Below are 26,408 nucleotides of genomic sequence, written 5' to 3'. Positions count from 1 at the left end.
ACTTTCTAGGAAAAATGTCTTGTTTTCTATGGAAGAGCTACAACAGCCCCCAGAGCTGCCCCCTTAAAAAAACACAGAGAGAGAAAAAAATCTTCACCTCACGTTTCTGCCATGTCTGCATACCAAAGCTGTTGAATGAAAACAGTGGAATATGCTACTGTACATTTTTCAAAACCTCTCATCTGCCACATACATTAACCAGCATTTCAGCCGCCATGATAACAACACAGAGGAGGAAACTAAGACTTTAATACTACTTGCACCATGTAGTATTAAAGGAAAAAAGTAAACACATTTCTGAAAAATTGACAAATCACAGCCACGTCTCATGTAGTACTATTTCATTTTACACAAGTTCTGCTAAATTGAAATTAATAGAACATTAAGTTCAAATAAACAACAACTTTCTTACATATGTGAACTGTTACATTCCCAGCCAGAGGGTGTACAGTATGTGGAACAATTGTAGCTCAACTAATTTCCTACATTAAACTCAACCAACTCAACTTTAAAATTATGATTTTATTAAAAATATATCCAGATATTTGTGTTAATGAGGATAATAGACCACCAAAAGGGATTATAAACTGGTGTGATGCTGATCTTTATTAATTTTAATAAAAAGACTAGTTTGTGAGCAAAGCTGACAAGTTTACATTGTTTTCTAAAAGTAATGGATGAACAGTTAAAATAGTTATAATTAATGGATAAGTTAGGTAAGTAACTTTTTGTATTTGGATAAATGGTTGAAACGTCCAGCTTCTGCCACTCCTGTGCTAGTAGTACAAATGAAAACTTGAACAAAGTAGCCTAAACATGGACATTTCAGCTGAATAAAACAAACAAAAAATGAAACAACTTCCACTTTTCTATAATCAATAGCGTTATGTTATATCCAGTTTATAATCAATTCATGAGAACATATTTGGAACAACGCTTAAACTCATCTTATAGGACTATGGGGGTACATGGCATAATTTGGCATATCCTAATTAAAATTTTACATTATTTTCCCTTTGCTTTCATGCTTTCATTAATACATGTCTAGTCAACTTTGTTTTCTATTCCTTTTCTGTTTTTGCTGCTCCAGCCCTTGAAGTAAAACGTGAAAACCATGGGGAAAGAGCACAAGAGATTTCAGTTTAAAACTAAATCAACTGTCAATAGCCTGATATGGCTGTTAACAAATTATGCACCAAAGTATATTCAGACATGAGTCTTGAAAAACTGACCACAGGGAGCAGTGATTCTATAATAAATAGAAGCATTTATTTATGTACATCAAATGTTTAAAGTTTACAACAAAGTCTTACACTGACATTATTACCAAAATAAAACAACCCCGTAAATAACAAATATTTACATTTATGAACATTATATTTACAGCTTAACCTGCACTGTTAGTCAGTGAATGTAAAATTACTTTACTACCTAAAAGCCTCTTGACGGTCAAACAGACATCACGAGAACGTCTTTGTTAAGTGTAACAAAACCACATTGATTTTTCAATAGCACCAACTTGAACATGTGAACTAAATATGTCATTAAAAAGGCACACATCTGTCGGCAATAAAAATAAATGAGCTCAACCGACTGGTGAGAGCTGCTTTTTAAAAAAACAGGACAGGGCACATTGCTTTCTTTTGTCAGGAATGCTGGAACAAGGTAAGTTGAAGTTCTGGTCCAAAGGGAGGATGTAAATATACACGTGCCACGGTACAGATCCTTAGACTCTGCCCCATTGGTCACACGTGGTTGCATCAAAGCTTTTGGTCTTTGAGGTCTTTGAGGAATGCACTGGTCCTCCCAAGAGGGGCATAGGGAGGGAACATTTGAAGATGGCCTCCCAATGCACAGACAGTCGAAAACAAATCAGGAGAATGGAGCTAAGACTCAGAAACAGGCAGCTGCTGAAAAACATTGTGTTGTGACCATATGGTGATGGGTGAAACCTGAAATCTATCACAGTGTACAATATAAGGCATAAACACAGTGTGCAGCGTGTACCCTTTAAGGCTGACTATAGCTGTGTCTTTAGGTCCCTTTGGATGATATTTCCACTCCACTACTGGTGTAAAACTCAAAATTACACACACACACACACACGCACACATCATTATGAGACTTACAGAGGTCACGCTGGTTAAAGTGGTACATGCTTTTCAGTATTACATTCACCTAATGTATGCTCAACTTTATATCCACTCTAGCGTTAGTATTTTTAGACATGGGATAAAAGCCCGGTTCAGATTTCTTGAGTTTGAGTTAGAAGACAAGACTGATTCCACAATCGTGTGTGTCGAGTTCAGAGCTAGAGGCGTACAGTGATTAGCTTAGCTTAGCTAAGCTTAGTGTAAAGAGGAGAAACAGCGAGTTCGGCTTTGTCCAAAGGTAACAAAACTTACCAACTAGCAACTCTAATGCTTATTGTTTGAGTAGTCCATACAGAAATACACTCATTCACTTTCTTGTCAAGAGTTGGATGAAAAGATTGATCCAGGTCCCAAGTCTGTTTATTAAATATGTAGATGGAACCAGTAGCCAGTTGGTTTAGCTTAGCACAAAGTGTGGAGGGTAAACAGCAAGCCTGACTCTGTCCAAAGGTAACAAAATCAACCAACCAGCACCTCTAAAGCAATTATTTATTATGTACAAAAACAAAAATAATTCTCCATTTTATAGGGAGTTGACAGCCAACTTGCAATAACTCCAGAAAGTTACACAATAATATATATATATATGTGATGCTGGTCAATGGATTTTGTTACCTTTGGAAAGAGCCGGCCTACCTGCTTCCAGCCTTTGAGCTAAGCTGCCTTTAGCCATATATTTACTATACAGACATGAGCGTGGCCAAATAAAATTTGATAATGTTCCATAAACAGACAAAAATACACTAATTTGTAGAATTCTGCCTTATATGAGTTGGAGGGAATTCCCAATTATCAGTTGCATTAAATGAGCTCAGTTAAACTGTTACATGAAAAACGAGGCATTATGTGTCTGACAATGACACAGATCTCCAGTTGTCTGATGATTTGGTATGATTTGGTGAGGAATGGATTGTCAACGTGATGGAAAAAAAAGTATCACCCTGGTTATTCCACTTTAGAGCGCTTGTTTTTCTGTGAGGATATAGTGGTTCAAGCTTGTCTGATATTGGCTTTGACTTCCGTATCTTTGTGCTGAGTGAGGTAAAAATACAAAAGTATGTCCAAGGTAGCCCATCAGTGAGGCTCTTCTTTCCACTCTGCCAGACATTAGTTTTCAGTTTTCCATGAAGGCTGGATTGACTGCCTCTTCATCCAAGCTCACAACCTGTCTCTGATAGGACAGCAAATAAAAAGGATGTCAGACACAACATATACTGTAGCCTGTATGGGGCGATTACAACAAAATGTGTTAAGTTGTTGAAGGAGAAATCCAATCAGATTTCATTACTAAGGACTCACTTTTGGGTAGGAGTAACCGTCAGGGCTGTGGCTCCTCCAAATGTGGACTTGGTCCTCAGTGGTTTTCTGATAGACGGGGTTATCAAAGTGAATCGTGTTGGTGTTCTTCTGCCTGTAGTTCCTCCATAGCAGCACGCTGCCAACAGCCACCAGACAAATGATCGCTACATGAGGCAGACACAAGGAGACAGAGACAGAGAGAGAGAGATGAGACTTGATGGTAACACTTATTATTATAACATGTTATTATTTCAAATCAGTTGTATTTTCTGCGAAGAAGCCGTCTTTGCTGCTCCTGCCAAAGCAACTCACCCAGAGGTAACACAATATACAGAGCCACTGGGGTGGTGGAGGCAGTGTCGGGTATAGCTGCGGCAAATCCCTGGTGGAAATCTGAAGGAAAGGTAAAGATGAGAAAATAAGTTGATACATGACAGTGATACAATACACATATACGCATGGTGTCACATGGTAATGCAGCAGTTGGTAACTGTTTTGCAATTGCTTATTTAGTGGTGCCTTCAAGTTCTTGTGGAAAACTGAGATATCTAAGACCTGACAGTCCCAGCAGGAAACTATTTATTACAAGAAACTTCCAAAGTCACATGATCCTTTCCCTGTGTCCATGTTTGGTTTTCGTTAGTCTTACAAACGGTTATCAAGAATGCTTATTATGGTACTTCAACTTGCCTGGAGAAGTGACTGGAGCCTCTGTGGTGGTCTGAAGAATTTTAGGCTTCATCGGCTGTGGTGAAGGGGTTCTTGGTTCAGGTGTGGTGCTCCTTACAGGAGGCTTGGTGGTGCGTGGCACTAGCTTTGCCGCGGTGCTGGTGATTATGATGGGCACTGTGGTGGTGCGGGCCTGGGGCTTAGGTGTGGTGCTGGCTGGCACTGGTGGCCGATGAGGGGAGTTGGTAGCTGGAACTTGAGGCTGCACAGGAGCTGCAGGTGTTGGCACAGCTGGTGAAGTACAAAAACAGAGGAGGCGACGTGAGAGTTAAAAACAGGACAGCTTGAGCTAAAGAAAAGATTGTATTGACAGAAATGATTGCACTATGATTTTCTTCTCCCTATTCTACTACTGTTTATTTACATGTTGATCATATACATACCAGGTACACATGACCTCATATCCCTGGCTAGCATCATGTTATCTGGACAGACACATGTATATTTGGGGGGATGTCTTCCCACTTGAGGAGCTGCCAGGCACAAGAATTCACAGCTGGATACCTGGCACCAATCTCTTCCTGCAATGGAAAAGAGGATGAAACTGTAGTTTAGTTTAAGTGATTTATATATTTTTAAGCTATTATTAGCGCACTTAAGCATTCTCATTATGTCTGTACGCTAAATGTTAGCTAATAAGCTTAGCTAATCAGCCAGCGGCTTAGCTTAGCACAAAGACAGGAAATACGCAAACAGCTAGCCTGCCTCCAGTGGTAGCAAAATCATCCTACCAGCAACTCTAAAGCTCACTAATTAGCTGGAAACAGTCTTGTGCTAAACTAAGCTAATCGGTTGCTTGCTCAAATAGGGATATTTCACAAACTTCAGACTATTCCTTTAAACTCAAATCAAACTGGCAATAAATGACAATGTTTGGCCAATGTTGATCTGTTATGCAAACCAAAAACCCCAGTTAGGATGATTCTGATTTTGATATGAGCACTCAATGACAGTGGCACAACCAATTTATTTCCAATCAACAGTATGTGATGGTGGTGTCTCTTACCAGCAGGTTGTTTGAGGTTATGGTAAAGAATAATGTCTTCTGGTGAGGATAGGTGCTCCGCCAGTGGTGTGATGTCACCACCCGTCAGCCTGTTTGCACTGAGGATGGCATTGTTACTGACGTCTGTCCAGAACACTCTTTCCTAGAAGAACAAAAAAAACAAAAAACAGCCAAGCTTGAACATCTAAGAAAATGGGGACAGAGTAGTAGTGCTGAGGAATACTACTGTTTACACTGTGAGGACTTTATGGCATGTATTTAACAGGCTCTGGGTGTGTTACAGAGTTTATCAGGTGGTAAACATCTACCTCAAACACTGTCAGTCCCAGCGGGTGAGCCAGCTTGTTTTCATCAATGATGAGGGTGCGTCGAGCACCGCCCTGTACGTCTATACTGGAGAGGGTGTGCAGCTTAGAGTCCACCCAGTAGAGCCGCTGGTTCAACAGGTCTGGGGAGATGGGGTGGGGGATCAACAGGTCAGACCAGAGTGACCCTTGGCATTCACATGAAGAAAACACTTGAAACCCCAGAGACAAGAATACTTACCGATTGTAATCCCATTAGGCCAGACAATGTTGTCAGAGACCAGGGCAGTGCGGTCTCCTCCATTAAGACCTGCCCTCTCAATCTTAGCGGGGTTCCCCCAGTCAGTCCAGTAAATGAAGCTAGGAAGACATAGATATGTTTTAAATAAAATTAAATCAATACATTCCTTTGGACTGTACACAAATGAAGACAACAGACTAGTCTAGGAAGGATTTAGGCATTACTGTACTTTTATTAGTGTTATCTGACTTACTTGGTGTGGGGGTCAACCACAATAGAGCGGGGTTTAGACAAGTCTTGGTGGAAGAGAGTTTTGCGGTGACTACCGTCAGCATTTACCACAGAGATAGTTCTGTGAATGCTGTCAGTCCAGTACAGGTTACCATGGATCCAGTCAAAAGCGATGCCTTCAGGAGCATCAATGTCATTACCGACGACCACGCTGTGATGAGTGGAGTCTTCAGCCGAGTCCATCTGAGCTCTGGATTAAAAGTGAAGAGCTGGCGTTAGGCAGGAGTAAAAGAAACAAGAACACTACCTTTCTTAGATTCTGATTTCATTCTTGTTCACCTGTAGATCTTCTTTTGAGAGATGTCCGACCAGTAGATCTCTTTGGCGGCCATGTTCATGTCGAGAGCCACAACGTTCTTTAGACGAGGGATTACTCTGGTGTACTCACTTTTGTCCAAAGTCATCTTTCTGACTTCATGACGGTTGGTGAAGAAAAGGTAGGCTATTGTACCTATAAAATTAGAGTGGACAAGTTATTTTTTTATTAGTAATTTACTGTGAATGTTTGTTTAAAGCTAACTTTAGCAAGGTAGGCTAACTAGCTTCCAATTTCTGATTCTGTCCTTCCAAATGTTGAATGTTGTAAACTGCTAACAACTGATAGCTAATGCTATGTAGAGTTGTGAAAAAGGTGAAAACCATCTTGTATCAGAGTTTGTATGCCTGCTTTCCAGGGCTATGACGTGCTTAAGTTAGCAGAGGTCCAGGGAAGTTGAGGCCCTCTAAGGCCGTGTGAAACCCCCAGTCAGAGGCCTGACGCTTAGACACTGTTTCCCAAATATGACCATAAACAGTTTTATCATCTTTTGAAAAATGAAGAATTGTGCACAACGGATGTAGTTTCATTATAGTTTGTATTTCCTTACACAAAAGGCGTGGAGAATCAAATTTCAGTTCCTAGCCTTGCCCTGCCTGACACTTGGAACAATGAGGGAGTTCAAATCTTAAACATAAAAAACTAACATTTCAGAAGACTATTCATCATCTTTGAACATCTAATTGTTACATAATAATGCAACAAACACTGTGAAAGAACACACAGAGCTGATATTTACCGATGGCCTTGCAGGCTTTGGTTGCCGGGTCAACTTGGTAACCCTCCTCACATTGGCATTTGTAACTGCCTATCTGGTTGATGCAGATCTGGCTGCAGGTGTCCGGGTTGGCACACTCATCAATATCTGATTCAAAGATGAAGAAAAAAATGAAATCAGCTTTTCCGTCACAGGAGCAATGCTGAGTTACTGTGTCCATTAGAATTACGAGATCCCTCTTTATCTGACAGCACAGTCATGGACGCGGACAACTTTGCGTCAGAGTAAACAGATCATTTGCATCCATCCATCCATCCATCTTCATCCGCCTATCCGGGATCGGGTCGCGGGGGGAGCAGCTCCAGCAGGGAACCCCAAACTTCTCTTTTCCGAGCCACATTAACCAGCTCTGACTGCCAGTGTAGAGATATAATCTCTCCACCTAGTCCTGGGTCTTCCTCGAGGCCTCCTCCCAGCTGGACATGCCTGGAACACCTCCCTAGGGAGGCGTCTGGGAGGCATCCTTACCAGATGCCCAAACCACCTCAACTGGCTCCTTTCAGCGCAAAGGAGCAGCGGCTCTACTCTGTGCTCCTCGCGGATGGCCGAGCTTCTCACCCTATCTCTAAGGGAGACACCAGCCACCCGTCTGAGGAAACCCATTTCGGCCGCTCGTACCCGCGATCTCGTTCTTTCGGTCATTGCAATCATTTGTTAATCTGACTGAAGTTCACGTTAGTATGAAAACTGAAAGAGAACAGAAAAAAGCACATTGATCTTTGATATTCTAAGTGTTTCTAATTGTGGGAGTCTGTTACCTTCACAGCGTTTTTTGTCAACCAGGCGGTATCCAGCAGGACACAGGCACTCATAGCCGATCTTCAGGTCATTGCAAATATGTGAGCAGCCGCCGTTGTTGTACAGACACTCATTAGAGCCTGCAGTGGGGAGAAGAAAAGGTTTATCGTCTTTTATTCTGAGGTCGTACAGTAATTAGCATTCTCAAGCTGCAGACACCCTCATTAAATACATAAAAGTAGTAATTAACCAGACGTTTATGAATGAGAGGCCTCTTGCACTCACCACATTCCCTAAGAGGCTCATCTGACCAATCCCTGCAGTCACGCTGCTTATCACACACTTTCTCCATGCTAATACATTCCCCACTGCGGCACTTAAACCTGGTTGGGCCCTCACAGTGGGTTGCTGTGCATGAAATAAAGATTCAGTTGTAGACACAGATGGAGAGTTTGAAGTTCATTTGGCTGGTAACGATCAGGAGAGGAAGGGTAAGGCAGGAGATTCATACCATTGACACAGCCAGTTTCATCACTCATGTCCTTGCAGTCGTATTGTTGGTTGCACTGGAGGCTCCCATGGATGCAAGTGCCATCACCACATTCAAACTCATCAGGACGGCAGGTGGAACGAGCTAGAGGGATAAAGGTAACAAGTAGAAATTTGAAATGAGTACAAGAGATGATGACAAACTAATGACAGCATGTTATTAACAGGAAAAGAAGAACTTGGTAGTCACACTTACCACAGTCAGCTTCATCTGATCGATCGAGGCAGTCAGCTCCCCCATCACACTTCCAGCTGCCATGGATGCATTCGCCGCTGCCACAGTGGAACTCCAGGGATGAGCACTGATTAGTGGCAGCAGTGTCAAGTGTCTTTGTACCACAGTTCTGGGGCCACTCGTCCGAGCCGTCTGAGCAATCGGCGTCTCCGTCGCAGGCCCACAGGCGTGGAAGACAAACGGTGTTGTTACACTGGAAGGACGTGGCGCTGCAGGTGACGGGCGGGCAGGAGGCCTCGTCGCTGCCGTCGTCACAGTCAGCCTCGTCGTCACACACAAAGGAGGATGACACGCATTGTCCGTTCCTGCAGCGGAACTCTGTGTCTGTGCACTGCTTTGGCGCTAAGAGAGAGGAGATATAACAGGGCGATGAGAGTAATGAAAGACCAGGAACACTTTAGAGCAGGGAGGAAGGGAGGGGATGAAAGCTGTGGATTCTGAGAGCAATGAAACAAGATAAATCACATATGATTGAGGAAATGGTGAGACAGATGTGTGGGCCTCCTGCAGATTGTGGTCAGCTCGACTCACCACAGCTCTCTTCGTCAGCTCCATTCTCACAGTCAGCTTTTCCATCACAGTGCCAGGTGCTCGGTACACACTGGTTAAGGCGGTCCGCGCAGCTGAACTCTGACGGTCTACACGTTTTGGTAACTGGAAGTGAAATACACAGAAAACTGTAACTGACACTATGTACTCATCAGACTGAGGGACTGTGGGATTGACAGGTATGTGTGCAAAGCAATAACAAGTCCATTCTCATGTCGAGTGACATATGATACTCACGGCAGGTACCAGGAAGTTCATCTGTGCCATCTCCGCAGTCATCTGTGCCATCACACACCCATCTCGCTGAGATGCATTTCCCATTCCCACACTTGAACTGCTTGGTTCCACATGTTGTCAATGCATCTATGAAAGACAGATATAAACACACGGTTCAGCTAAAAGGGCCATTGTTTTAGTTATCATTTATCAGGGCCAATGCAGGAAGACTCCCCATAAACACAGACATGGCTGGAAGTATATTTAAGTCACATAAAATAATAATTCTGCAGAAAGCAATTAAACAAGACTAAAAGTCTGCAGCCATGCTAGCAGCTCTGTGAAGAGGCACAGCAGTGCTTTGAGCTAATTGCTAAAGCTAGCATTACCACATGCTAACAATAAAAATACTAACATGCTGATGTTTAGCAGGTCTGTTTACCATGTTCACTCTCTTAGCTGAGTGTGCTAGCATGCTAACCTGTGCTATTTAGCAGTGTACATAAGCTACAGCTGAGGATGATGGGAATGTCATTAGTTTTACAGAATATTTGGTCATAAATCAAAGTGTTGGACAAATTTAAGTTTTAAGCCAGAAGAAACACACTTTAAGCACGTGAAGAAACACACTTGCCTGGAAAAGTTAAGGGAAACCCTGAAGTTATTACAATTCATCCTGAGGAACGCATGAACATGTGCATTTCACCCAAATGTTAACCTCGTGGTGAGTGGAAAAGTCAGATGATCACCAAAGTCAGTAGGATTCTTCCCCTGGGCACTATGTACCAAATTTTATGATAATCAATATGATAGTAGTCAAAACATGTCACTAAAAAATAATATGTCAACCACAACAAAAGTCAGGGGAACACCAAAGTCAGAGGGATTCATCATCTGGGGATCATGAACGTCTCTACTAAAGCTAATGGCAATCCATCCAACAATTTTCGTCTGAACAAGGTGGTGGAGCAACTGACAGACAGAGGATATGTCTTCAATGAGGTGATAAAGATGGTGATAAATGTGCTGCCAGAGGAGATGAGGGCTGGGAGGTAATTACTCTGGTATGGCACGTGAAGAAACACACTTGCCTGTTAGTACTTGTTTAAATAGGGCGGATAAATGGTTAAACTACATGTCAAACAGTACAGTACAGCAGCCCAGCCTGTATTTATCCAGCTTTATCAGGGAGCTGCTGATATGACAAGTTCATATTCACAATAGAAATCTCATTTTCCAGTGTTTACGGCCCCTGCTGGCAAAAATGAATATGCTGAAGACACAGAGACGCCCTCCCAACCCACGATCTTTAATGGACCCAATGAAGCCACTGAACTGGAAGGACCAATTTGACTGTACATCAGAAACTGCACTTCATGAAACTGCATTAGAGGTCATTCCTCCGTCTGGCCCCGGGGCCTCCAAACCCTGGATGCCCACCTGTTTCTAAAGGGGGCAGAGGGAGGTGTTAAGCACTATATACTAAAACTATAAGTATAAGTATATAGTACTATAAGTTTGAGTTTGAGAACTACAACTTCATGATAAATAAAACTACCTTGTACCTTGTAACAGCACACACCACCAGCAGCAAAGCAATTAGCTTCTTCATAGCCAGATCCAGTAAGTGCAAGATTAGCTTTTAACCAAAAAATTCTAATAAAATATTTATGAGTATTTCCATTTTCACAAGTTTGTGCCCTATAAGAATGGCTGGGGAAAAGGCAAGTCATAAATTATGCATGACTGTAAATGTCTTACAGCATTAATAATTACAATAGCTTCTTGGTGAAGTCAAACATCTGGTGCTATCAGTCATGGTTACTGCTAACAAGGAGAGGCTTTATTTCTTTAAGCTTCTGCAGGTTGAGGAATTGTTTTGCCACTGTAGTAGTATTTTATATGATTTCAGTGTAAATATACTACTGTTCACAGCCAATAATGTCTTTATGACTCCATGTGAAAGGCGGTTCATTATTGCTCTTTCCATAAAGATAGTCATCAGTTTCATATTGACAAACCTGGTCTTATCAAAGGGATATCCTTGTGGGTAATACAAAAGAAACAGTACAAAACACTTTAAGGCAGATCCTTCTTGCCGATGGATGGTATTTTTCCCTTTATAGATCAGTCCTCATTCTCTGAAACCAGTGGCACAAAGTTCACGCTGGCTATTTACTTAATGAGCTTAAAGTTCAGACCTTGACAGACAAACTGGACCGAATGGCAGCGTTATTGATTGAGCACAAATCAGTGCTGGAGAAATAACAAATGTGTTCAGGCTCATGTTTGTTGCCCATTCTGTGACGTCTGGTGTGTTTAATTGATTGGCCATGAGGTGAGCAGAAAGATCACACCATTAAAAAAAATAAGGGATCACTTATTGAGATAATAAAATTCTCAAGATGACCCAAATACCATTGGAGAGAAGAACATGTTTCAAAAGATTGGGGACAGACATGTTACAGCTCATGTTTCTGTGACTGGTGTGGAAACGTGGATATGTGACAACCAGTTCCAACATGTTTCACCACACACAATTTCCCAGAACCAACATACTGGGAACAGGTCTAACAGTGACTTCCAATAAGACTGAGTGTACATCCAAAACCTAAGGAATGCTGCCATAAGACAATGTCTGTGTTTGAATTGGAGGATTTGGAGGGCTTCCACTCATTCCCACAATAGCCCATGTAGGGCGTTTCAGGTGATGGAAGAAAGTCTCTTGCAAACAGGCTGAATATTGCATCATGTAGGAAGAACATAATGTTGCAATGCTGATAAAACCCAAATCCATCCAAATGTTCCCCTGATACATTTTCTACAGTTATTTAAATCCAAGTTGCGCCCATTCATTCTCTCATTATCAATTGCAACTGCTTAAAAAACGGCTTTTCAGAACCCAGCTTGACATCTTTGCACTCAGTAGTCACACCCTGCTCAAACCTCATTGGCTGCACAACCTGCTGCGAGCTGAGCGCGAGTGAATGAAAAGCAAAAAACGCGCAGCTTCATCCAAAAGCCGGCGAGGGTAAAAAAGGAAACAAAAAGAAGAAAATGTGCAACTGAAAACTTCAGCCATTAAAAAAGGCGCATGGTGACTCATAGATAGAGGTTTGTAACTGTTAAATTATGAAAAACAAATGTGATGTTGAGTCGACGTGAAAGCATTTTTTTGGCCCCGAATAGGCCATTCCTTGTGGGGGAAAAGGCGAGTTGACCTACATTCTGTGAAGAATTGCGCCCTCCCCCCATCACCTTGCATCCGGTGCTGTCAGAGAAGTGGGCAATTTAAACCCACAGGCACTGAATAATTGTCTCAAATCATATTTATAATGTTCTTTAAATATACATTTATATCAAACAACATCGAACTAAAGCGCAGCACTACATTTAATGCATTTTATAGTTAATTAACACAGATGCCAAGTAAAAAAATACAGCTAATTAATGACAATTGCTCAAGTTGAAGTAAAGGAAATTCGAACTTACTTGTCTGAACAAGGGAGCAGATAAGAAACAACAATGACGCGTAACGCGGCCGTCCCATGTTGTTCAGCCCCACTGGAAGATGCATCTACACTGAAGCCTGTTAGGTCTCAGATGTGACTTTTTATATTAGCCTTTATGCAACACTGTCAGTAATGTGACTGCTGTTTGACACTGCACCAGTAGTAGAAGGCTCTAGTTGTTGGCCTGCTTGTGCTCTGCTGTATTAGAGATGCTCCTGCGAGAAGATCTGAGGATGGATGCTCTCCACACTCCTACTGTTTGACAACAACATCAGACCCATTTCAATGTGGTCTCGTAGTGGGTGGGGCCAAGAGGGGGCCGAGAGGGAGAAGGCGGGATCTGGAGTGGTGTGATTTCGGAGCCAAACAGTCCCAACAATTGGGAGGCGGAGTTCTGTAGAGATGGATTTTACTGTGTTTAACCCTTTCAGAGAGGTAGGAGAGACGCACACGCACAAAGAGTATTTGGATACATTGTAGTTAAGTTTCAATCCCTGGAGGCTAATTCTAATTAGCCTAACTAATTTCTAACCCTCTCTTACTGCCATACATGGTTAACAGGGGCGTATGCCCTACCCAGAAATTGGGTGACCAGAATAAAATTTTCACAGGAGCCTGACAAGGAAGTAGGCTATTAGGGCAAAGGCCTGGGGGAATAATAAAAAGAGATTTTGAGAATAAAGTTGAACTATTTCAAGAATAAAGTAAAAAAACAAAAAATGTATGAGAAAAAGTCAGAATATTTCAGTATTTACGTTTCAAATGAGGGATGTGGATGACCTGAAGTTTCACCAATAAGAACCTTATTGTGGGAGAAACAAGCAAGGGTGAACCATAGACTGTATAAAAAAAAGTGGACGTAGCCACCAAGATGTCACCCATAAGTTGTGGACTACTGTTTTGAAGCCTTGAGTTTGGCGTTCTGGCCGTCGCCATCTTGGTTTCTTTGGAACCAGAGATCCGGAGGTTCGCACTTGGGGGGGAACATGAAGCTCCCAAGCCACAGACCAGAGCTGAGAACCGCTGATAGGAAAGTAACTCAACAGGCCAAACACATCTTTAAAATAGTAAGACTAAAAATAGTAAAGGTTCACTATAGACTATGGGGAACATTTAATCAAATCTACTCAATCCAGTCAAAACATATGACATAACAAGTGGGTTCTTAATGCACAATTTCTCTCATAAAACTATGAGTTAATTCTCTTAAAATCATTAAATTCTTTCTCATGACTTTTTCTCAAAACATAACAACTTGTTTTTTTAAAAACTAATGTATTCTTCTTCTAGAAATTGTACTACTTTCCCCCCAAAATATTATTTTCTCTTTGTATTGAAACTTTTTTTTTTCTAGAGTCAACTGGTTTGAAGTTCAAGGTTTGTCCCCATATGGCCTGTGGCAGTCTATAAGACTGGCAGCTGAAACCAAACAACCCGGTCAACACAAAGCAGTGTTCCAGTTCATATGGTGCGGTTATACAACATTGATGTGGGGAGAGGAGATAATTGACGTATTCCGTGCATGTTTTCCACCTACTGAAAAAATACATGTAATTTTAATTTCCTTTGTGTCATTTCTTTGATAAATTAAAACACAAAAGGTAAAAGATATATGGTGTACAAAAAGCTAATGCTAATTGACCCGTGAGTAAAACTTTCTAATAAAATACTAAAGTCATTATCACTGCTTTTATCTTCATATCGCTACTTTCTGAATTGAGGTCGGTCCCCTCTCATAAAAAACAGCATGTTATTTCAGGTTCAAAGTTCAAACCTTTCTGGGTCCATAAGATAATTTACAATGAGATTTACATCAGAGCAGGCGCAGCGATAAAGTACATCTTAAGGGATAAAACTTGAAAACAACAACCTTGAACCAAGCAGAGAGACTACCATATAGTTCAGGAATACTCCTCTGTAATTTAAAACAGATACATAATCCATGAAGTATGTTCCTCTGGCACTGGAACATGGGTTAAAAAAACAAGAAGGTAAAGCAGGGGAAACATCAAGTTGGTCATAGTGGTAAGTAAATACATTGACCCCTGCTACTATCACCGGAAGGGTTGTACATTGAGATAACATGGAACCCCCCCAGGACGGCCCTTATTGACCAAGCCCATTTTATCACGTGTGACCTTCAGTGTTACTCCAACACTGATCAATGTGCAGAAAAACAATTTAAATTTCAGAGAAACACACATATGTCCAGTCATAACTGACCCTAGCACGTGAGAAATCTTCACTGTGAAAACAAAACATCATCCATTCAGTGATAGCAGAGTCCGGTTAGCTCTTTCTTCACGTCAGAGCACAAGATCTGCCTCACAGAAGCATCCAAGGGAATTCAAGGATCAAGGCCAAGGCTGTCACACTGTGATAAAATATGTTAAGTAGGAGCAGCATGATGGAAGAAATAGAGACAAAGTACTACTACTACTACTACTACTACAGATCAAGTTCCTAGATCCTTTACTTAGTTAAATAGCAAATATATTCAAAGAAAACTCCATTACAAGTAAAAGTCCTTCATTCAATTACGTACTTTACTGTATGGCATTTTAATAGTTTTAGCCGGTTGAGGTGGAGCTAGTTTTAAATACTTTATATAGAGTTAGATAGTTCAGTCTGGTTGTTCCCAGGCTAGGGGTCAGCTCCCGCCAAAGTGGAGAATATTGTACTTTTTACTCCACTACATTATCCGACAGATATAACAAACAAAACATACGATCAGGTAATAACACATGATGCACTGTTATAGATGAAACTACCAAAAAGAAAGAGAAAATAGAGCAGTTAAATTTAGCTCTAGTTCAACCATCTACAGCGTGTAAGTGTTGCTTACATGTCAATGACAAAGATCCAGTAATATAACAATATAACACGGATAGGGACCATTCTGCATGATGAATACTTTTACTTTTGTAAAAGTACTTCTTACTTGATCCTTAAAGTACATTTTGTTGTTTTTTTCCATTGCTGTTTCATTAGAAATTAATAGACAGTAAGTAAAGGGCAGGTGGAAAATTATGATGAAACATTAAAACAATTTTACACATCAAAATAGCTTATTCAACGCCAGAGCATTGTACTATACAAGACACGTTTCCTTTTCCGTCTAATGCTGGCCTTTTCCAGAGAGTGAACCCACCCACCCCTAACCACACTGTACTGCACATTGGGGTGCATTTAATAAGAAGTGACAAGGAATTTTCAGGCCTCTGCTAAATCTGGGTCCTTTGGGTGACTGACTGTGAAACATTTACCAAACTGTGCCAGAGTTGACCTCTAATTTCCTGATGAGATGTTTGCAGATTGCTGTGTGTCCCGGAAAACAGACACTTAATGTTGAGGAATTATATTTCTCCACTGTGATGTTTTAAGCTGGGACTGGGCTGTGATTTTGATTTAAGAGTTTACCTGAGTTGCCTGTTGATAACCTATGGACTGAAGAATAAAACTTCTTTTGAACCTTCCTTTTGCCTGTTTGCTCAGTTATGTTGCACAGCCGCGCCCTGGTGACCTCTCATGACATTACAATACACACACCCTCCCCCTCCTCTCTTTCACACCTTCATGAAACAGATTGATTGAAAAGATAGTACACACTGGAGAGAGGTAGAAATTCCTCTTGTATCCCTTGACAGAAACAGAATTAATGTAAACAAGAGCGCAGGTGAGGTCAAGTTCCTCTCACAGAGAGTAGAACACACCCCTCTACTACAGCTGATGGGCTTTCTGTTTCAATCTCTCTTTCTACACAATCTCAATCTCCTCACCTCGGCCTCTGTAAACAGTTTCTGGTTCTTCCAGTATACCCCCACAGCTCTTTTCACCTTTCACCTTCACAAACATTGTCTTGGTTGCAACGGATTTTCTGTCTCTTGTCTTCCCCTGAAGCCTAAATCAGGTTCTCCCAGATGCAGTTGAGCATGTTTCTGACTTCGGCTCCTGAAAAGCTAAGCAGGGGTGAGAGTGGGGGAGTGTTCTTTCTAAGTAGAATCAGAGGCCAAGAAAGATTTCTGGCTTGATGTCCATTAAATATTTCAGACACAAATTGTGTGTGTGTCCAGCTATCCATCATCAACTGAAAATGCCACATGCCAGCACAGGGATACATTTCTGGATTGCTCTGCGGTGACTGTGGCATAGGGAGTGACTGCATGAACAGGGAGTTCTGTTCAGCCAATTACATATTTTTTTAGAAGTAGTTACATTTGGCGTCATCACAGTGGATAAAGAAGATAAGACCGACACTGTACTGAACGGGATGAAATAATCAAATGGTAGTGGTGGTGGTGGTGGTGGGGGGGTATGGCCTCCAGTTTCAATCACTGGTCAATTTATTCCAATTCCGCTAAGATATCATGTAACACACAAAGCTCTCGTCATCTTTAAGGTGAGTAATACAAATAGATCTAAATAAAGAACATTTATTGGGGCAACGGCCAATGAACCTAAGATAATGTCAGACACAATTATACAACCACACATTCACACAGGAACATCTGGGAGGAGACTCATGCAGGGGTTTCTCTGAAACTCAGCTAAGGCATGAGAATTCATACACAGCAAATAAAACCCCTCATGTGTTTTCAGGTGTTGGGGCATGTGCCCCTGGATACCACCAACATTGTAGGCAGAAAAGGAGGATGTGTGTCACGGTCAAGGAGTAGCCTCTGAGGAGTGGGGAGAGTGTTGGAAAACTGAGATCAAAAGATTAAGAGATCAAGAAGTGTGTTACACAGAGGGGTGCTTCTGCAGTTGCCATGAAAAGACTTTGGAGCAACTCAACAAATTTGAACAAACAGATCTTTCTAATGAAAAACCTATCCACATACTGAGCCTGCTGCAACACATGTTGACTGAAAAAGCATCAGAACATTTAACTAAGAGTAGCAGATGGCTGAAATAGTTTAAAGTAATGAATAAACAGCTCAAATCGTTTGCTAAAACGGTTGAATAGAAAGCTAAAAGTAATGGATAAATAGCTGATAGTTAGCTTAAACTAATGTAATGGATAAACATTTGAAAAAGTGGGCTAAAGGTTGAAGATAAATTACATTAGCTGAAAGTAATGGATGAATATTTGAACAGGGGGGCTAAAGGTAGCCTATTAGAAAAGTCAGAAAATGGCTACAATTAATTGATGGTTGAAATAGCTAGAAGTAGTTAATGTATAATGGTTGCAGCGTAGCTTAAAGTACTTGATAAACAGCTGAAATAATTAGCTTTAAGTAACGTTAATGGACAACAACTGAAGGAGCTTAAAGTAGGCCTCATAGCTAAAAGGTTGACATATACAGTAGGTAAGTACTAGCTTTTGTGACAAGGAGTAAGAAGGCAAACTTGATCTCACCAAAACATTTACAGTTAAATTGTATGAAAACACAGACAATATCCCTCCAGTTTCAATTAATTAAAATGAACACATTTGGTACATGACAGGAGGTGTTTAGAAAGGGGTATTTGAGTTCATCTGACTGGGCGGTGGTGGTACATTTAAAATAAAAATGTTGGAAACCCATCTTGTCTGTGGTCTAAGCCAAAAGAATTACAACCAGGAATAAAAGTGAAAACTGACTAAAAACTACTGTATTTGAAACATCATCCTGACTGGTGAGATAAGGATGGTAGGATGTAAACAAGCCTCATGTATGCAGCTACCTGTTCTCAGTATGCCATCTAGTGTACAGATACGATGAGTTGACGCCTTGTCATGGTGCGTTTTGGACAAAAAACATCAAGACAACAAATTAATTATGAGATGCCTTTATTGTATTTTTTGGAATCCAGTGACACCGACACGAGAAAATGGTCCTATATCCCTCCCTCCCCCATTACATACACAACCTGAGAGGGAGGGGCTGCAGGGTGGGATGTACCGTGATCCCGCTTGTAGTCTTAAATTAAACACAGAGATAATAGTGAAGACACATCCGGGTGCATTTCCACAGACACGCACGACATGCATTCAAAAAGGGACTTCAAGGAACGCAGTGACTCCTGGTTCACATGTACGCTTTGTCTCAAAGTAAAAAGACGACAAAATTAATACCACTTTAAAAAAAACAGCTCTCTTTATGGCCCACGATCAGTCTATAATAATTCAGGCTCTGTCAATTTTCCACTTACAGGAGAAAACAAAAAAGGCAAAGAGACACACTACTATTCATACTGGGGAAAATGGTTTAAATATGGAAGTGGATGGTTCATACCTTTCATATTTTAGTTTTTTTTAACTGTTTTTTAATTAATGGTATACTTTAATGAGAATACAATTATCTCACTAAAAATCAGCTCATCTAGGTAAAACTAGGCCTTTTCCACTGACTGTCTCCCTGCTGTATCTAAGTAAAATATATAAAGTCCAGTCGAGGGGCTCAGTGGGCCGTTGGTCCAATCACGAGTGGTTCACTTCAGTCGTCCTCGCTGCCACTAGCTGAATGCTCCTGAAAAGAATAGGGAGAAGAATTATTAGGGGCATTTTGTCGTCTTTATGAAATTTCAACAACTGCATCGGTATGGCTTGCACATACCGATGCAGTTCAAACACTGGATATCGACTACATGCAGTCATGTCATAACTGTCACCAAAGAAAAAAGGCTATTCAAATTAAACAATTTTTATTTTCGATTAATCGGCCGAGTATTTTCTTGATTCATTGGTTGGTCTGTTAAATGTCGGAAAAGATTATATTAAATGCCAGTTACATTTTCCTGAACCTGTTGTTTGACCAACAGGCCAAAGCCTAGAGATAAACAGTTCACTTTCACATAAACAAGCTAAATGAACAAAGAAAAGCAGGAAATCCTCACATTTGAGTAACCAGAACTGGGAAAAATGGCAAACAATAAATTACTTATAAAAGTGGATGCCAAATAATTGTCCATCAATCGACTTATTTTTTACATGGAAATATCTTTGATGCATACGGACCCGACCTCTGGAGAAATAACAGACAGCAGAAACATAAAACACAATCAACATGAACAATGACAAAACTGCATTCAGAGTGATGTCTTAAAATTCCTCGTTTTGTCTGACATTCAGTTTACAAGGATTTAAAACAGAGAAAAGCAGCACATCCTTTAAACAGGCTAGAGCCAGGGAACTGTAGATGAACTAAGTGATTATTAAACTAATCGTTTCAGCACCTTTTATAGTGCGGATCCATTTTAACAAATCGTGCTGTGTTCATGCACTACAGGTGACTTCATATTAACTGAGTGCTCACTTACTATTACTCCACAGAGAGGATTGTTAAAGTTTTATATTTACTTTATTTAAAGCTTTTAAAGTTGGGGTAGGCAATTTACTTCATAAGCATTTTTTTGTTCTATTTGTTGAAATTCTCTTTACATCCCAATAGCAATCAATAAATCAAATGCTCTGTCGCAGGACTATAATAGGAACAGCCAATCAAAATGATTGGCAGGCTGACTTGCCTGTCTACCTGTGAGCACTCATTGTGCATGAAAATGTGTTTCAGGGGAGAGGCTTTGGATGGGGGCCTGAGGTGAGGGGTGGACTTTTTCAGTTGGATACTTTAAAAATCTAAATCTCTTGCTAGTTTCCCCAACATTACCCACCCTAGCTTCAGTAAAAAGGTGCCTCTTTATACTAACATTCTCAGTGTTTCATTCAGAGAGAAGATGTTTAAGGTTTATGATGTTATTCTCGTATGTGCACGTCTCGTCTCACCTCTTCACAACAATGAGGGAGTACAAATCTTAAACAGAAAATAAATAACATTTCAGAAGACTATTCATCATCTTTGAACATCTAATTGTTACATAACAATGCAACAAACACTGTGAAAGAACACAGAGAGCTGATATTTACCGATGGCCTTGCAGGCTTTGGTTGCCGGGTCAACTTGGTAACCCTCCTCACATTGGCATTTGTAACTGCCTATCTGGTTGATGCAGATCTGGCTGCAGGTGTCCGGGTTGGCACACTCATCAATATCTGATTCAAAGATAAGGAAAAAAATGAAATCAGCTTTTCCGTCACAGGAGCAATGCTGAGTTACTGTATCCATTAGAATTACGAGATCCCTCTTTATCTGACAGCACAGTCATGGACACGGACAACTTTGCGTCAGAGTAAACAGATCATTTGCAATCATTTGTTAATCTGACTGAAGTTCACGTTAGTATGAAAACTGAAAGAGAACAGAAAAAAGCACATTGATCTTTGATATTCTAAGTGTTTCTAATTGTGGGAGTCTGTTACCTTCACAGAGTTTTTTTTCAACCAGGCGGTATCCAGCAGGACACAGGCACTCATAGCCGATCTTCAGGTCATTGCAAATATGTGAGCAGCCGCCGTTGTTGTACAGACACTCATTAAAGCCTGCAGTGGGGAGAAGAAAAGGTTTATCGTCTTTTATTCTGAGGTCGTACAGTAATTAGCATTCTCAAGCTGCAGACACCCTCATTAAATACATAAAAGTAGTAATTAACCAGACGTTTATGAATGAGAGGCCTCTTGCACTCAACACATTCCCTAAGAGGCTCATCTGACCAATCCCTGCAGTCACGCCGCTTGTCACACACTTTCTCCATGCTAATACATTCCCCACTGCGGCACTTAAACCTGGTTGGGCCCTCACAGTGGGTTGCTGTGCATGAGAAATAAAGATTCAGTTGTAGACACAGATGGAGAGTTTGCAGTTCATTTGGCTGGTAACGATCAGGAGAGGAAGGGTAAGGCAGGAGATTCATACCATTGACACAGCCAGTTTCATCACTCATGTCCTTGCAGGTGTATTGATGGTTGCACTGGAGGCTCCCATTGAAATGAGTACAAGAGATGATGACAAACTAATGACAGCATGTAATTAACAGGAAAAGAAGAACTTGGTAGTCACACTTACCACAGTCAGCTTCATCTGATCGATCGAGGCAGTCAGCTCCCCCATCACACTTCCAGCTGCCATGGATGCATTCGCCGCTGCCACAGTGGAACTCCAGGGATGAGCACTGATTAGTGGCAGCAGTGTCAAGTGTCTTTGTACCACAGTTCTGGGGCCACTCGTCCGAGCCGTCTGAGCAATCGGCGTCTCCGTCGCAGGCCCACATGCGTGGAAGACAAACGGTGTTGTTACACTGGAAGGACGTGGCGCTGCAGGTGACGGGCGGGCAGGAGGCCTCGTCGCTGCCGTCGTCACAGTCAGCCTTGTTGTCACACACGAAGGAGGATGACACGCATTGTCCGTTCCTGCAGCGGAACTCTGTGTCTGTGCACTGCTTTGGCGCTAAGAGAGAGGAGATATAACAGGGCGATGAGAGTAATGAAAGACCAGGAACACTTTAGGGCAGGGAGGAAGGGAGGGGATGAAAGCTGTGGATTCTGAGAGCAATGAAACAAGATAAATCACATATGATTGAGGAAATGGTGAGACAGATGTGTGGGCCTCCTGCAGATTGTGGTCAGCTCGACTCACCACAGCTCTCTTCGTCAGCTCCATTCGCGGTTGGTCTGAATTTTTGCCTCGCGACGCTTTCCTCGCGTGAGGCGATTTTAACGTGATAACGTGAATAAACACAACTCGCCATTACTACAACTTTTATTGACAAAATTTACATACAAAGTGGCATAGTACAAACCAGTGTATAATTAACAAGGGAACAGACAAGATGATGTACACTGAAAATAAATAAATAAATAACCAACCCAAAAAGTAAATAAGGAGGGGGGGGGGTAAGGAGTAAAGTAACAAAGTGTTGGAGTAAAGCTAGGGATTTTCTGTAAGCTTCATCAATTAACTTAGAGAGCTTAATAGCATTCTTTTTCTTAATATGTATAAGAGATGAAAAGTAAAGACACAGCTTCTTCTGAAAAATGTAGAAATTTGGCCTCGATTTCATGAATTTGCGCCATTACTACAACTGTATGACCCCAAAGTAAACATTTTGCTGTGATTAAATAGCAATAAACGGATTAAACTGATGCCGAAATAACTACAACATGATGCAGATTTGTTAAACATATGAATTCATGCTTTGTCAGGTCTGCCAGCAAGACAGCAGGACAACAACCTCTAAAATGTTTCTTTTCTGAGTAGAGTTTGGTAGTGATGGCGAGATGAAGCGTCATGAAGCACTGAAGCTTTCCATCCAATTGGCTCACTCATGGGCCGAAGCTTTTCATGTGCTCTACTGCGCCATCAAGTGGACAATAAATATAAAACAGGCAGAGTGACTATAACGGCAACATGGCTTTGGTGTGCGAAGCTTTGAATTGAATACATTAATGAATGATGTTTGTGATGCCAATACATGACTGATTAGCTTGTTAATAAGGTGTCTGTCTTTATGATACAACGACAGGGTCAAAAGGAAAGTGGAAACAAGGGAGAGGGTTATGATAACTTGGTTTGTGACTTTAGATAACAGAGACAACATTTTATTCATCTTTATTTAAAAATAACAGTTCCACAGTGCTGGGCTTCAGGCGGTTTCTGTTTTGGAGATGATTTTACCTGCTTTAGAAAGTTATTATTAGGGTAATATGGGGTAAGAGTTTAATTCTTACCAAAGCCCCAAAATGTAAAAAAATTTCAACACTTTCTTTTCCTCTGTTTCATCACAATTTTTGAAGTTATTGATCAAAGCAATTCTGACATAAGTTGATAAACTTTTTTAGTCATTTAAAATGAGCTGTAGATAAAATCTAATTGTGTTCAATTTCAAGTCCACAAAATGTTGAGGAGGGTCCATTGCATTTTGCTGCTCCTTTCGAATCGCACGCCAAACCCGCAAACCATCTCCTGAATCGGTCGCGCACGGCATCACCACATACGTCATCAATACGTGCTTCACAGAAATCATCCTGCATTAGCCTACTCGACACACGCTTCGAAGCCTCAATACGGACGGACACATCACTAGAGTTTGGATCGATCAGGGCTATGCTATGCTAACTTGGTCACAGTAAAGTACAATGATAGCTGGAATAAAGTTACAGACACATGTTTTCTGAACTAACCAGGTAGTTCAACCTCCTCGCTAGTTTTGTCCGGTTTTTATATAAATATGATGTCGTAGCTAATGACGCTAACAACAACACTGGAACCGGATGTGTACGGAAGCTAGGTGCTGAGAAGGTCCAGTGAAGAAAAATCAACGTTGAAATCCCAAAAACTAAAGTAAAGAGCTAATTTAATAAAAGCAGTTAACTCCGAGCTCCTCCCGCGAGTAAACAGCGTAGTTGTCAGACCAGAATCCGACCGACTACGGGTGTTTATTTGTCCAATGGTTGCAGCGCTGCTCCCTGCTCTTCTCCCCCAAGTTTAGCAGCTCTCAGCCGGCCAGCAGATTTTCAATCCCCCGCTCTGCCTGGTCCTCTCCACACAACGCTCTGAAGCCTCGGTGACGTACGAACATTCTCAACACTGATAGGCTATCGCGACTCACTGTCATGCGACTTCTTCGCTTGAGTTGAAAATATTCAACTCGCACGAATTCCTTCGTGTCGCCGGCCCTGCACCCTTCACGTCGTTTTGCGCCGGCCGACAGGAAATCGCGGCTCTACGCGTCTTTGCATTGTCTTTGTATGTAAGCTCAGCGCCCCGAACGCTCGCTTCGCGTTTGGTCTGAAAGCACCATCACAGTCAGCTTTTCCATCACAGTGCCAGTTGCTCGGTACACACTGGTTAAGGCGGTCCGCGCAGCTGAACTCGGTCTACACGTTTTGGTAACTGGAAGTGAAATACACAGAAAACTGTAACTGACACTATGTACTCATCAGACTGAGGGACTGTGGGATTGACAGGTATGTGTGCAAAGCAATAACAAGTCCATAGTAACAAGTCCACTCATGTCGAGTGATACTCACTGCAGGTACCAGGAAGTTCATCTGTGCCGTCTCCGCAGTCATCTGTGCCATCACACACCCATCTCGCTGAGATGCATTTCCCATTCCCACACTGGAACTGCTTGGTTCCACATGTTGTCAATGCATCTATGACAGACAGATATAAACGCACGGTTGAGCTAAAAGGGCCATTGTTTTAGTTATCATTTATCAGGGCCAATGCAGGAAGACTCCCCATAAACACAGACATGGCTGAACTTTATTGAGTTCTGTATGTTTTTTGTGCATGTAACAGGTTTGCAAAGTGAAAAGTCCAGCCCAAAGGGAGTTCCCATCTCCCACAGAAAACTCTGCTCTGAACTGTTTGAAAACAGCTCCTTTGTAGTCCAGCATTCACTTCCTTTACTTGTGACGTCACAATGAAAACGCGTCATAAAGCTTGCCAAGCGGCTAGCGGGGGTCAGGCAAACCCTCAAACCAAGCTAGTCTGAGCAGAGGCCCTTTGGCTCGACTCACCTTTGTTTGGGTTTCCATTGTAGAAATGTTGTACCTGTACCTGCTTCCAGTTATTTTTTTTTTCCGTATCACCTTCATCAAGGTTCCAAGCGAGCTGAGGGATACTAAAATTTAACGTGAAAACATGACAGACTGCTGATTGGTCAGAGAGAATATTCACTATTCACTGCATCATCATTGCGTGCGCCAGACAGAGGCCAGCAACAGAAAGTTTTATAATTTATAGTTTTCGTATGGAATTTCATCACTAAATCCACTTCTGAGAAGTTTTGAGGTGAGAAATCAGCTGTGTAGATTTCCAATATTGACAGTTTTACGAGAACTGATGGCAGAACAAAAATGTGCTTGAATATTTTCGGAGTTGAGGAGCTCCGCAAGTGGCTGCGGGGGAAGCCTGTGCCTTGGTGAAGTCAAACATCTATCAGTCATGGTTACTGCTTTAGCAGTACTTAAACAAGGAGAGGCTTTATTTCTTTAAGCTTCTGCAGGTTGAGGAATTGTTTTGCCACTGTAGTAGTATTTTATATGATTTCAGTGTAAATATACTACTGTTCACAGCCAATAATGTCTTTATGACTCCATGTGAAAGGCGGTTCATTATTGCTCTTTCCATAAAGATAGTCATCAGTTTCATATTGACAAACCTGGTCTTATCAAAGGGATATCCTTGTGGGTAATACAAAAGAAACAGTACAAGAACTTTAAGGCAGATCCTTCTTGCCGATGGATGGTATTTTTCCCTTTATAGATCAGTCCTCATTCTCTGAAACCAGTGGCACAAAGTTCACACTGACTATTTACTTAATGAGCTTAAAGTTCAGACCTTGACAGACAAACTGGACCGAATGGCAGCGTTATTGATTGAGCACAAATCAGTGCTGGAGAAATAACAAATGTGTTCAGGCTCATGTTTGTTGCCCATTCTGTGACGTCTGGTGTGTTTAATTGATTGGCCATGAGGTAAAAATTCTCAAGATGACCCAAATACCATTGGAGAGAAGAACGTTTCACCACACACAATTTCCCAGAACCAACATACTGGGAACAGGTCTGACAGTGACTTCCAATAAGACTGAGTGTACATCCAAAACTTAAGGAATGCTGCCATAAGACAATGTCTGTGTTTGAATTGGAGGATTTGGAGGGCTTCC

General features: G+C 41.4%; 2 protein-coding genes and 1 long non-coding RNA gene across 9 annotated transcripts in view; all 3 read right to left on the bottom strand.

The window, feature by feature from the left end:
* Nucleotides 1–1,247: 1,247 nt before the first annotated feature.
* On the bottom strand, nucleotides 1,248–13,177 carry ldlra (low density lipoprotein receptor a). Of its 2 annotated transcripts, XM_046072395.1 has the most exons (18): nucleotides 12,898–13,177; nucleotides 9,427–9,552; nucleotides 9,172–9,294; nucleotides 8,602–8,982; nucleotides 8,368–8,490; nucleotides 8,142–8,264; nucleotides 7,877–7,996; nucleotides 7,080–7,205; nucleotides 6,304–6,475; nucleotides 5,987–6,214; nucleotides 5,734–5,852; nucleotides 5,496–5,635; nucleotides 5,188–5,329; nucleotides 4,565–4,702; nucleotides 4,143–4,412; nucleotides 3,765–3,845; nucleotides 3,453–3,616; nucleotides 1,248–3,324 (listed from the first exon to the last, which is right to left on the bottom strand). In XM_046072395.1, exons 1-18 carry the CDS (start codon nucleotides 12,980–12,982, stop codon nucleotides 3,268–3,270), a joined length of 2,718 nt encoding a protein of 905 aa, XP_045928351.1. In that variant the 5' UTR covers nucleotides 12,983–13,177; the 3' UTR covers nucleotides 1,248–3,267. The 2 variants fall into 2 exon arrangements, with proteins under 2 accessions (XP_045928351.1, XP_045928357.1); XM_046072401.1 differs by lacking the exons at nucleotides 8,142–8,264; nucleotides 8,368–8,490.
* A 5,496-nt stretch (nucleotides 13,178–18,673) lies between these two features.
* The window catches only part of smarca4a (SWI/SNF related, matrix associated, actin dependent regulator of chromatin, subfamily a, member 4a), a 29,965-nt gene continuing 22,230 nt past the window's right edge, over nucleotides 18,674–26,408 (bottom strand). For all 6 annotated transcript variants that reach the window (XM_046072341.1, XM_046072359.1, XM_046072368.1 and 3 more), the window contains one exon: nucleotides 18,674–19,369. In XM_046072341.1, the coding sequence (XP_045928297.1) occupies nucleotides 19,337–19,369 (33 nt within the window). In that variant the 3' untranslated portion in view covers nucleotides 18,674–19,336. The remainder of the gene's footprint in view (nucleotides 19,370–26,408) is intronic.
* The window catches only part of LOC123985053, a 2,225-nt gene continuing 422 nt past the window's right edge, over nucleotides 24,606–26,408 (bottom strand). Inside the window, exons 2-3 of the long non-coding RNA XR_006828585.1 lie at nucleotides 24,763–24,888; nucleotides 24,606–24,625 (exon numbers count right to left, since the gene is read on the bottom strand). This is a non-coding gene — a long non-coding RNA (uncharacterized LOC123985053). The remainder of the gene's footprint in view (nucleotides 24,626–24,762; nucleotides 24,889–26,408) is intronic.

This window comes from Micropterus dolomieu, linkage group LG02 (genome assembly GCF_021292245.1).
Source record: "Micropterus dolomieu isolate WLL.071019.BEF.003 ecotype Adirondacks linkage group LG02, ASM2129224v1, whole genome shotgun sequence".
NCBI lineage: Eukaryota > Metazoa > Chordata > Actinopteri > Centrarchiformes > Centrarchidae > Micropterus > Micropterus dolomieu.
This window is presented reverse-complemented; position numbering and strand designations above follow the sequence as displayed.